This window comes from Lissotriton helveticus, chromosome 8, assembly GCF_964261635.1.
Source record: "Lissotriton helveticus chromosome 8, aLisHel1.1, whole genome shotgun sequence".
In the NCBI taxonomy this organism is placed as follows: domain Eukaryota; kingdom Metazoa; phylum Chordata; class Amphibia; order Caudata; family Salamandridae; genus Lissotriton; species Lissotriton helveticus.
The window spans coordinates 1,468,583,500-1,468,596,595 of record NC_136069.1 but is presented as its reverse complement, the minus strand read 5'-3'; the positions used below and the strand labels follow the sequence as shown (position 1 = coordinate 1,468,596,595).

Here is a 13,096-nt window from a genome sequence, read left to right as displayed (position 1 = left end):
TCATCTGGAAGGTTGATACAGTATTTAATGGCTGTAGTGTCCCATGTGTTCATACCTGCCTGTTGCACATCCCTGTTGCAGCAATGAAGATAGGTTTCACTTCGCAGTGTAGCAATTTCTTGCACTCAATGTTCTGGCCTTCCAGAGGACCTCAATGCTTTTCTATGGGGTACCCAGGTTCGCAAATTATATGTCCTCAGTAGCTACACCTCAAGGATGAGGCTGTCTGGCTCCAGGTGAAAGACTTGTTTCTCCTGCATGGTTAGCAAGTCTTGAGTGTGGTAGTTTTATTTCTGGCCCGTGTGAGACCCCCAATTAGGCGGAGTACCGTGTCTGTCTTGCAGATTAGAGTCATGGGCGACTATTTGCACTTGTTGATAACCATTAGTAGAAAGTTATTTGGATAGAAAAAACAAATGCAATTTTTCCTGACCGGTCAACAGATTATGTGGGTACCTAGATGCAAAATCTTGGCATTTCGGGTTTCTGGTGCTGCAATCAGGTCTGATGTGCCCATTCTTTGAAACATCCCTTGTAGTACTTGCTTTTTCAGCTTCCATTCAAGCATGGAACTTGTGCCCGCTTAGGCTGCCTGCCTCTAAGTTTTATATTACTGGTAGGTGCCCTGCCACTAGGGTTGAGTATTTTTAGATGGTCCATCTCCAAATGTCTTGGTCGAGTTTGGAAATCACATAGGATGTATCCTCCTGCTTGATGAGGCAGAATATGGGGGTTGTGTTGACTGTATGGATTTTAACCTTTTCCCCTTTAACTGGGCACTAAAAGCCTTTAATGCAAGGAAGACATTCTCGAGTTCTAACACGGTGTTGTGCTTTACTGGGTACACAGGACACCACAGCCCCCTGATGTTCAGATTTACCTGTGTGGGTTGCATCCATGTGAGAGTCACTGAGGGGGTTGCAGATTTGAATGGTCTTCCTATAGTGAGGTTTTCCAGGTTCTACCACTTTACCTACTTTTGCATCCCCTGAGAAACAACCACTGGATGCTCTCGATTCCCGGTGGCCTGTGAACAATTGCTCAGGAATCAGACCTGGATGGGGCGCATGTTTAACTTGGCATGAGAAATGACCCATATTCAAGCCACCATCATATCCACCAACTTATTATAGTTCTCACTGTCAGAGACTGTCCACTCTGGTGACGGGGAGTTTGCACTCTTTGCTAGGGCTCTCATGTGTATTTGGGAATTGTTTTCGCTTATTTCGAGTTAAGTTTCGCACCAGGAACACCTTTTCTTGCTGTGGGACAAGGGAAGATTTCTCCAGGTTTATAAAGCACCTTAGTCTGTGTAGTGTTTGCATGAATGTTTGAATGTTATACTTGCATTGTTGTTGCAATCTCACCTTATGAGACAGTCATCCAGATAGGGTTATACATGTATTGCCCTTCTCCTTAATTAAGCAGCTACTACAGGCAGACATTTCATATAAACTCTAGGTGCGCATTTTATCCTGAAGGGTAATATTTCGCACAGATAATGTACCTTGTCCACGACATATCTGAGGAAACTGATTTTGCCTATGGTTTATCGATATGCGCACACAGGCGTTCTAGTGGTCTTTAATGGAACATATAGTCTCTCTTTTTCAGAAGTGGTATGACCTCCTGCAGCATGGTCACATGAAACCGCTCCGTTTTTAATGTATCTGTTTAGCAGTTTGAGGTCCAGTATCAGCCATAAGGAATGATCTGCTTTTGGTACTATAAAGTATCCTTATTGTACCCCCTGTGTTGATCGCGCTTTTGGGGACCTTTTCTCTAGCTTGCTTTCACAATTGTTCTTGTACTTGTGCTGCCAGTGAGATAATCCCTCCCTGCTGTGCTTGTTTTCTCTTGGTGGCCCGGATGTTTTTCTTTTGTTCAGTTCGTTTATAAAAGAGGCTTGCACTTCTGGCTTGAACCCAGAGACCCGGGTGTTCCTTACAATACTGTCCATCTACACATCTGTCTCCCTGCAGTGTCTGCTACATCTTGGAACGATGTGAGGCATGTGTTAGATACCATCTTTCATTCCTGATTGACTGTCTTGACTGTGCTGCATTTTTTTCAATCTACTCACATTGCTTGTGGCCATAGCAGTTGAGATTGCTGGAGTTTGCAATCCTCCACTAGCTGGCTGGTGCTCTCTCTATTTCCACCCTTTTGCTCTCTTTATCTGGGATTGGTCACACGGATGTAGAGTTGATGCCTCTCTTCACGGCTGCAGTTGCAATTATCAAGTCAGCCACTCTATTGCCCCTGATGAACAAATCGGGTCTGTGAGGAGCGTTTAGATTTGTTTTCGACTCATGGGGTCACTGCCTTCAATTACGCAGATTCTCAATAGGTATCCTTCCTTTGGTCAAGGATGCTAGGGATCACTTGGAGATACAAATTACTTTTCTGGGATGGCATGAGAGCTTCTGGGAGGAAGCAGGACTTTGCTTGTTCCTCCTCAAGTTGCACTCAGTAGGTATCTGCTGCCAGTTATGTTATGAAAATGTACACCACTAGCTCATCTGGCTGTGATGACCCCATGGGATAAGAGTCCACTCTCTCCTCCGGAGAGTCAGCATTGAGGTCTTGCCAATCCTCATTTGTCTATGATAAGTGCAGAGGATGCACAGCAATGGGTAGAAGCGATTCAGTGAGGAGATAGTTATCTCGGAGGGGTGCGCTCCTTGGTTGCGTTTCCGTCAAAAAAACGCCCAATTGATTAATGAAGAGTTGTGTGCGCATGGAACATGCGGGTACATCCCAGGGAGGCACACCTGGATGGCTCAAGAACAATGATTCCACTGTACTTTAGTAGATGATATTAATGTTCATATCAATAACCTTGGATATTTGATCAACATATCGTTTCAAGCATGTAGCTCCGATGCATTTCGGGCTAAAAACGCCCTTTTTCAAGGAGCGCTGAAAGAAGAAGAAATGAACGATGGTTAGGATCGTGAAGGCGGGTCACATGGTGAGAAACAGTGGAAAAAATTACCGGTGGGTGGGTATATGGAGTTTAAGTGACTAGGAAGTGAATGCGGTAAAAATGACTTACATATCGCGATGATAGAGTGAACGTGAAAGGTAGAGGTTTCATGCGCTACAAATCGCAATGATAAAGTGAACGTGAAAGGTAAAAGTATCATGCACGTTGTGTTGAATAGTTCGAAACTAGGTGTAAAAAATCGGGGAGCGGATCAACTCATGCTGCCAAGGCGGCGTGCTCCGGTGAATAGAGTGCCAGCGATTAGTTCGATGGTTTAAACAAGCGGGTTAAACACTTACTTCATGCGGGAGAAAGCGTGCGTCTCGCTGTCAGCGTGCTTGGTGTGTTTGGACTAACGGAGAGTGGAGAATAAGAGGGTGGGGAGTTTGGTCGACATAGACAAGGGGTTGGGACACGAGTTGTGGCGGCCATCTTAGAACGGGAAACATAGAAGTGTGGTGATAGATAAAGAATGAGTGCAAACGAACAATGCTTCAGATAACAACATTATGTTACAAATAGATTACAAAAAGCAACTATATTCTGCCCGATCATTGAGTCCATTGGGTTTAAGGGTCTGTAATCTGTAAATCCATTCTAGTTCTCTTTGTAAGAGGAATTTGCGAATGTCAATGCCCTCTTTTTTGGAAGCTGTCTCTAACACGATAAACTGCAGTTGAGCGATGGTGTGGCGAAATTCATTGAAATGTACAGCTAGATTCGACCTTTCATTTTTAGTGCGAATATTTGACTTATGTTCATTCATGCGTGTTTTCACTTTTCTTTCAGTTTTGCCAACATATAGTTGTCCACATGGGCATTTTATCGCATAAATCAGGTTCATTGAATCACAAGTTGCGTTGACATGTAGTTTGATGGGGTTACCTTTCATCGGATGTTGTATGATGTTACCTTTAATGATACAGTTGCAATTGCTGCAATTTTTGCATGGTATGGTTCCTTTGTATTCAACGTGGCTTTCGGACGCATTTGAAAGAATTTCTTTTAAATTCTTACTGCGGGAGTATGCGAACAGAGGTAAATCCTGAAAACATTCCCTGAAATCAGGTTCCATTTGGAGAATAGGCCAAAATTTGAGGATGATTTTTTTGAAAATATGGCTGGTGGTGGAATATTTGGATACAAGGACCATCCGTTTGGTCGTGTCAGTTGGTTGTTTTTTTTGCAAGCTGTCCTGTCTGCTAATAGTTGCTACGCGCGTTAGGGCATCATTGAGAATCGAAGGTGGGTAACCCCTTTCGGTGAAACGATTTTGCATTTCTGTCAATCTGGTTATGCATTTTGCTTCTTCTGAGACTATGCGTTTGATGCGTAGCATTTGAGAAAAGGGGAGGTGTTTTTTTTAATGATTCTTGGTGAAAACTGGAGTAGTGCAAAGTGTTGCTGCGGTCGGTGCTTTTCCGGTACAGGTCTGTGATGATTTTCTTGTTGATGATCTTTATGTTGACATCCAGAAATGAAATTTCGTTGTCGCTCATGAGCCATGTGAGTTTAATTCGTTCATCCTTGGTGTTGAGGGTGTTCAAAGCTGCATTGAGAGATTCCTTGGTGTCTGTCCATAAGAAAAACAGGTCATCTATGTACCTGACGTACATTTTGATTTTGTCACAGAAATCGGGGTTGTCATAGATGTGTTGCTGTTCGTAGTTGTGCATGTATATGTTAGCGTACGTGGGAGTCGCACAATTTCCCATCGCCATTCCTGAGCGTTGTAAATACCATTTTTTGTCATGCTGAAAGTAACTATGGTATAAGGTGTATACCATAAGTTCCATTAGAAACGATTGCATGGATGGTTCAATGTCACTTTGTAGTAAGGTTTGTTCGATCGCTTCTATACCTCCCTGATGGGGTATCGAAGTGTACAATGCACCAACGTCAGCCGTGCATAATGTGATGGATTCAAGGGTGCTGATGTCCACTTGTTGTAATTTCAAAAGAAATTCGGTGGTATCCTTAATGTAACTCCGCATATTGGTAACTGTAGGTTGTAGGTATTTGTCGATATATTTACCGACATGTTCATGGATGGATCCTTTAGTGGACACGATTGGTCGAAAGGGGGGGTTTTGCAGATTTTTGTGTATTTTCGGTGCCATGTGGATGACAGGACTTTTGGGGTAGTTCCAAAGAACAATGCCTGAAACAACTTATATACCTTTCAAAGCGACACATCAACCAGAAGCTCCACGCGAGCACATTATTACGGTACCACAGAGCCCACAGAATCCCACGAGGACTTAGAATCTCCCTTAAGCCCTCTTTGTGTAAAAACTCTAAGACATTTAAAGACAAATGGGAAGGCATACTCAATAAGTGCAGCCTCGACCTAATCTTGCTCATTGGTGAAGAATTGTCTAGCATTTTAAAAGACCTTGAAAAAGAAATCAGTGAAGTAGATTCTGAATTGAAAGATCTCTTAACCACTGAAGAATTGGATACCATGTTGCAAGACATCAAGAGTACACTTGACAAGCACACTAAAGAAATCAACGATCGCAAAATAAGAAAATATCGCCGCGATACTCTTGATTACAAGCTAGACGAGGTCTATACCTGGGCCGACATATACGCTCAAAAACGTCGCAATCGACCACCTAACACCCAAACGGACACATCATCAAATGGTATTTACAACGCTCAGGAATGGCGATGGGAAATTGTGCGGCTCCCACGTACGCTAACATATACATGCACAACTACGAACAGCAACACATCTATGACAACCCCGATTTCAGTGACAAAATCAAAATGTACGTCAGGTACATCGATGACCTGTTTTTCTTATGGACAGACACCAAGGAATCTCTCAATGCAGCTTTGAACACCCTCAACACCAAGGATGAACGAATTAAACTCACATGGCTCATGAGCGACAACGAAATTTCATTTCTGGATGTCAACATAAAGATCATCAACAAGAAAATCATCACAGACCTGTACCGGAAAAGCACCGACCGCAACAACACTTTGCACTACTCCAGTTTTCACCAAGAATCATTAAAAAAACACCTCCCCTTTTCTCAAATGCTACGCATCAAACGCATAGTCTCAGAAGAAGCAACATGCATAACCAGATTGACAGAAATGCAAAATCGTTTCACCGAAAGGGGTTACCCACCTTTGATTCTCAATGATGCCCTAACACGCGTAGCAACTATTAGCAGACAGGACAGCTTGCAAAAAAAACAACCAACTGACACGACCAAACGGATGGTCCTTGTATCCAAATATTCCACCACCAGCCATATTTTCAAAAAAATCATCCTCAAATTTTTGCCTATTCTCCAAATGGAACCTGATTTCAGGGAATGTTTTCAGGATTTACCTCTGTTCGCATACTCCCGCAGTAAGAATTTAAAAGAAATTCTTTCAAATGCGTCCGAAAGCCACGTTGAATACAAAGGAACCATACCATGCAAAAATTGCAGCAATTGCAACTCTATCATTAAAGGTAACATCATACAACATCCGATGAAAGGTAACCCCATCAAACTACATGTCAACGCAACTTGTGATTCAATGAACCTGATTTATGCGATAAAATGCCCATGTGGACAACTATATGTTGGCAAAACTGAAAGAAAAGTGAAAACACGCATGAATGAACATAAGTCAAATATTCGCACTAAAAATGAAAGGTCGAATCTAGCTGTACATTTCAATGAATTTCGCCACACCATCGCTCAACTGCAGTTTATCGTGTTAGAGACAGCTTCTAAAAAAGAGGGCATTGACATTCGCAAATTCCTCTTACAAAGAGAACTAGAATGGATTTACAGATTACAGACCCTTAAACCCAATGGACTCAATGATCGGGCAGAATATAGTTGCTTTTTGTAATCTATTTGTAACATAATGTTGTTATCTGAAGCATTGTTCGTTTGCACTCATTCTTTATCTATCACCACACTTCTATGTTTCCCGTTCTAAGATGGCCGCCACCACTCGTGTCCCAACCCCTTGTCTATGTCGACCAAACTCCCCACCCTCTTATTCTCCACTCTCCGTTAGTCCAAACACACCGAGCACGCTGACAGCGAGACGCACGCTTTCTCCCGCATGAAGTAAGTGTTTAACCCGCTTGTTTAAACCATCGAACTAATCGCTGGCACTCTATTCACCGGAGCACGCCGCCTTGGCAGCATGAGTTGATCCGCTCCCCGATTTTTTACACCTAGTTTCGAACTATTCAACACAACGTGCATGATACTTTTATCTTTCACGTTCACTTTATCATTGCGATTTGTAGCGCATGAAACCTCTACCTTTCACGTTCACTCTTTCATCGCGATATGCAAGTCATTTTTACCGCATTCACTTCCTAGTCACTTAAACTCCATATACCCACCCACCGGTAATTTTTTCCACTGTTTCTCACCATGTGACCCGCCTTCACGATCCTAACCATCGTTAATTTCTTCTTCTTTCAGCGCTCCTTGAAAAAGGGCGTTTTTAGCCCGAAATGCATCGGAGCTACATGCTTGAAACGATATGTTGATCAAATATCCAAGGTTATTGATATGAACAATAATATCATCTACCTAAAACGAATAATTTGAACAAATAAATACTTCTAAAGTACAGTGGAATCATTGTTCTTGAGCCATCCAGGTGTGCCTCCCTGGGATGTACCCGCATGTTCAATCCTCATTTGTGTCATGTTCCTCAAAGGTGATGTCTTCATCTTCACAGAGGAACTCTGCCTGTTCACGCATGTGGTTAATGCATATTTGGAGGGCTATGCTCCTCTTACACTGCAAACACCTTTAACGATTAATCTCAAACACTTTCTACAACAAAGCTGCCATTTTTGCCTCAAATTATTGCGTCTTTCACTCAACGTCGAGCACCCGTTCATCCTCAGTGTGTTGAGTTCCTAGTCAGCATCTGAGCTTCCTTATCCATCAACTCACTTACCCACAACCGGTCATAATCACCTTTTGGAGTCAAAGCCATCTCATGACATTGCATGAGACAAACTCTCTTGGTCTTGGACCCATGGGGCTCATCATGCTTTATCCCCTTTTGGTCATCAAGTGCTTTGACGCTGGAGGATTGTTCTCGAACTTCAAGTTCTTTTTTATTAGCTCCATCCCAGTGCATGTTATAATGTTAACAGTTTGCATTTCTTGAGCTCACCAAACTTCAATGCCTTCCCTGTTACTTTCAGTCTCTTAAGATCAATGATCCTTTCTTCGGTCTCAGAGCCCTCTCCTTTCGGAAACTTGGTTTCCTCTGAGTTCTTATCCTCAACGCTGGACAGACCGATGTCCCTGAGTGAAGTCTGCTTCTACAGCAACCACATCATGTCGTAATGTGCCCATCTTTGCTTCTCCTAAACTGAACATTTTTGGCTCAGATTCAACACAAGCAATACAGCCCTCTGTGCTATAATCGTTTGGTAGCCACAACTTGCAAACTTCATGAGTATCTTTTTGTGCAAACTTGTGAAGAAACATTGAACATAAGCTAATCTCCCCCAACGCTTCTGGGCATCTAGTTGCACATTCTGCACCTGCCTGGTGGGGTCTTAAGACATGCATGTCATTTGCAGAGGCGAAGCCATACACTTTCACACATCCATAAACATTATTTGCCGAAGTTAACATTCCATCTCCAAGAAACCATAAATCACTTTATGATGTCGTTCAGTACCCACCTGTTTATCTCTTTTTTTCAATAATCCACTCAAGTATTTGTTATGGAAATCAAACTGGCTAAAGAAATCTCTTGCAGAATCTGGACCTTGAGTCACCATTGCAGACATCAGGTTAAGGCAGGCACGAGCCATCCTATTCAAACAACAAGAAGAACAAGTTGTGTGTACAAGTTTGGTTCACTGGAAATAGCAAGCCTAAAAACATGCTAGCAAAGCATGTTCCCAGAATTAGTTTTTATACGTGTATATGCAGCCACATGTCCATGCACATTTTGCCAAAGGATATGAAATATTTGGGGGAGGGGGGACGTTGACTACACATGCACAACATAAAGAACCTGAAGAGTTCAAAACAACTCAGCATCAATAAAAAATGCATATGGGACATTAAACTGAATCACCTAGTTTGCATCTATAAGAAAGCCAAGGGTATTGAACCTGTAATAATTAAGCAAGTACAAGTGTGCTGGTTAGAATCATCACCAAGGCTAAAATTAATCTAGTGGTTTAGTTTTAAGAGGTCAGAGGTCTGTCGCTAAATCACAACTAGTGCCTACTTAACTCCAATGGAGAAGTCTATAGTGAAGCCTTAATAGATGCAATTGTGGGCTGCCTCGGACAATAATTATATCCGAAGACTAAACTGAATTCACAAATCTGTTTATGTACTGAATAATGCATCCCAATTTATAGATTTAGGGATATCACATATAACCAAGGGGTTCTGTGTCACATAAAGTAGGAGGCCCCTGACATTAAACAATCGCATCAGAGGTGACGTATTATATTCTTGAAAACAAACTTTATGGGGATGCATTATTTAAAACAACACCAAGAAGGCAATGGTATTCTGTGTAGGAAGCAGTCAGAAAGTGCTTTGAAGTAAGGAAAAAAGTTGCAACGGTTGGTCTTCTGTTTTTGAAAGTTGTCTGTGAGTGCAACGTTGTTATTTGTCCACAAACCGAACGATTTGTGTGCGGAGAGTTTGTTCTTCAATGTAAACCACACTAAGAGGACACAGTAGCCCTGAACGTTCGGGTAAGGAGCTGGCATTTATAAGAAAGACGAATGGATTGGGATTCAGGAGATCAAGTATGAAAGTGCAGTGCGGGTCGATACTATGGTTTAAGAGAGAGAGAGGCTTAACAAGTGTCTTTCAGGTCCTTAAAATGACATTTTGAATTACAGGACATTTTGCATCAGCTGTGGTTGTCAAAAGTGACAGCACGATTGGTATAGTCACTAGAGTCCAAAAACAAAGACCTCAATACCAGATGTTGTCTCGTAAGGCAATATCTTGCGATTATTTCAATGTTTCTGATAGCAACAGCTTTTCATAGGCCTTAGGAAGAAGGTAGAAAAGAAATTAAGATGCACCATCCTTCGTGTCACTTCTGGTTGAATCCGACCGTGGCACCAGTATCTGCTTACCTCCCTGGGAAGAGTGTGGTCAACCAGTTCATTGTCAAGTCGGCAAATACCTCCCTGGCACGCTGGGTCAGGTTCGGAAGAAACCACCCAGTGATTTCAGAGTAAACAAAACCAGGAGCGGCTATGGATTGCCAGATCCAAGTACCCCAACATATAGGGCTGGACTGTAACTTCCTTGCAGCTAGAACTCCCATGATTTTCATTTTTCTTTGTCTTTATCAGCTACAGTGCTCTGAAGCGGCATATGTGACTTGGTGCACCGATAAAAGCTCTATACTTAAAATAAAAGACACAGGTGCAGGCAACCACTGATCGCTAAGACCCCATGGGTGTCAATTGCTAACTTGCATGTTGAAAAACCTTCACTCATTAAAGCCAAGTCAATTTGCTCTGTTAAAGCAACACAACACACAGAAAGAAAATCCACAGCACCTATCAATTCGCTCATAAATGGAACAAAACTGAAACAAGTGGGCACTGCAGCCAGGAAAAGAGCAGCGTGAACGGGTAGAAAGAAGGGTGATGTACGTACGGGACATATTTAGTAAAGTAGCTCAGGTAGTGCTCGCTACAAAGATCTGTGAATAACCTGCAGGTCACATGTCTGAATTCAAACAGGGGATTGACAATCTTTATACATTTGACATTTATATTTTAAGAGAAAATAGTAGCAATGGGAGGACAACGGAGGAGCAAGAGGGGAAAAATAAAGTGGAGCAGGTCGGCGGCACAAGGGAGAGAGCACCACAGGTGGTGGGTTCATGCATTTAAGAATCATGCCCCTATAGCAAAGCCAATGAGTAATGCAAAGAAATTGAAGTAAGCCCATCAGATAGGTCTTCATTTTAATTTGCACTCCAATCATGTTCCCAAAAGTTTGTAAAATTAAACTAAGAAGCACTGAGAGCAGAGTGTTGCTTCTTCTGGAGCATGGGCCCTGTGTGGCGGCTGGGAAACAAAGCAGAGCGCTCCACGTCCCTATGGGAAGGTTTGTGACCCATGATATGTGTACTTAACCATTATCTTGAGAAAAGGAGGGGCCTGTGCAACCACGTGACAGCAAATCAAAATGGGAGTGAAACACAGTGGTTCCCCTATAACACTGTTGAAAGCTCTGATCATAATGGCACACCTTGGGTGAGAGAGAGAGAGGCAGTGGCTCAAAACAGTATGGGTACTTTTTACTGAAATGCACGAGTTGATTCCTGCTCAACAAATGACTAGCCTCTCCAAGTCTGGTCTAAGCAGTTTGCAGTAAGACTTTGGATAACATTGTGCTTTTGTCGTGGCATTGTTAACCAAATGATGATCTCTTGAGCAACTTCTTTGGTGATATAAATAAACTCAATGATGCCGGAGGGCTATGGAAATGCGGATTTTGATTATGGTAGTGCATTATAACATGTACTATCACTTGCCTTGGGGCTGAAACCGAATTAACGGTGTGAAAACCAACCCTAAACAAACTCCAACAGTGATCAGGGGGACAGCCAGATTTTTAAGGCTTTCCTAGTTTTCAAGAATGGTCCATATGTAGACATATAGAGGGATGTTCACATAAAAAAACCTAACATGTGAACAAACAAGTTTCTGAATTGTAATCTACGTGCAATTAAATTAACACTGTGAGAAAAGTTTGATTGAGTTTACTTGGCAATGCACTTAACAGTATGTTACAAATGCACAACAAAGTAAACGTCTTATCATAAAAACCAGGATAAGTGCACGGCAGAGACTAATCATACCTAGAAGGTAGGAAGATCATAGATACATTTCTAGTAACACTGATCCCAAAGTACAATGTGAAGTACACAAGGAGGAAACTGGTTTCTTAGCAGGTGCAGCTAGAAAAAGTAAACACTTTAGATCCTATTGCCATCGCAAACATATCACCGCAAGTGTATCTGGCCTGAAGTTGATTTGTGGTCTCATCAAATACACAATAATACAGCACAACACCATGTGCAAAAACACCCGACTCAAAGTAAATGTGAGAGATCAAAAAGGGAAACAGTATTATGTAAATAGAACGAAATAAGAAAACACATAGAATGAGCACAAACATGTTCATATTGCATTGTGCTCTGTTGTGAGCCCATGCCAATGGAATACTTTGAGGATCATTGGGAGGGAGGCTGATGCAGGACATCCACTATAAACCAGCAGGTGCCCAGCTCTGCCCCAATGCTGAATTCCCTCCTCATTTAGCTATGGCAGAGCTGCTGAGTTGTCAATGATAGACCAGCAGCAGCCTTCATAAATTAACACTCCTGGGCTGCGCCTCAGACACCTTTAAGGCTTCAAAGATCTATCCTCTTTGAGGCAGGCCTTCCCTTACCATGTAAACCATAGCCGCCATAGGAGAAAAACACAATGATCCCCACTGGCTGGGATAAATCTCCCAGCATAACAGGATGATGACTTTTCTTTCTCTGAAAATCAGAAAAAATGCAGGCACAACATTTTCACTGAAAGTACTCCCTACAAGCCGGTGGAGCACCTTTGGTGAAAAGTCCCCCATGAAGCAAGCAGGGATAGCAGTATGTGGTGGATAAGCTGCAAAACTCACAAGGATGACACTTACCTGTGACTTTCAGAGTACAAAGAAGAATAAAGCAATTTCATGTAAGCATTAATTATCTTTTTGACTATGTTCATTCCAACCACACTGAAGTGTGAAAGATCGCTGGCTGTCCGCAACAAAATGACTTCCAAGGCTTGGAATATTAATAGCATCTGAAAGGTAAAAGGCATCTATTAATGATACTAGTTTTCTTTTTTCAAAGGCATAATTATGGAGATTTTCAAATTTTGTAATATATTTGGCAAATATCAACAACACATATCTTTATTGTGTAACTCTCTCAACATAGGAAGAATGGATTAATTCATCAATTTAAGTGGCGCGCTAAGCTAATCAACGTCTGAATAAACATGGCACAAAATCAACCAAGAGAAGTAAATAAGACACATTTACTCTATCGAGTGTTTCT

The 13,096-nt window shown here is 42.1% G+C and overlaps 1 protein-coding gene across 1 annotated transcript in view; it reads right to left on the bottom strand.

Annotated features, from left to right (window-relative positions):
• Positions 1–13,096, bottom strand: part of URB1 (URB1 ribosome biogenesis factor) — a 703,763-nt gene that overhangs the window by 641,323 nt on the left and 49,344 nt on the right. Inside the window, exons 3-4 of the mRNA XM_078658408.1 lie at positions 12,688–12,839; positions 8,673–8,805 (exon numbers count right to left, since the gene is read on the bottom strand). Of these exons, the coding sequence (XP_078514534.1) occupies positions 8,673–8,805; positions 12,688–12,839 (285 nt within the window). The remainder of the gene's footprint in view (positions 1–8,672; positions 8,806–12,687; positions 12,840–13,096) is intronic.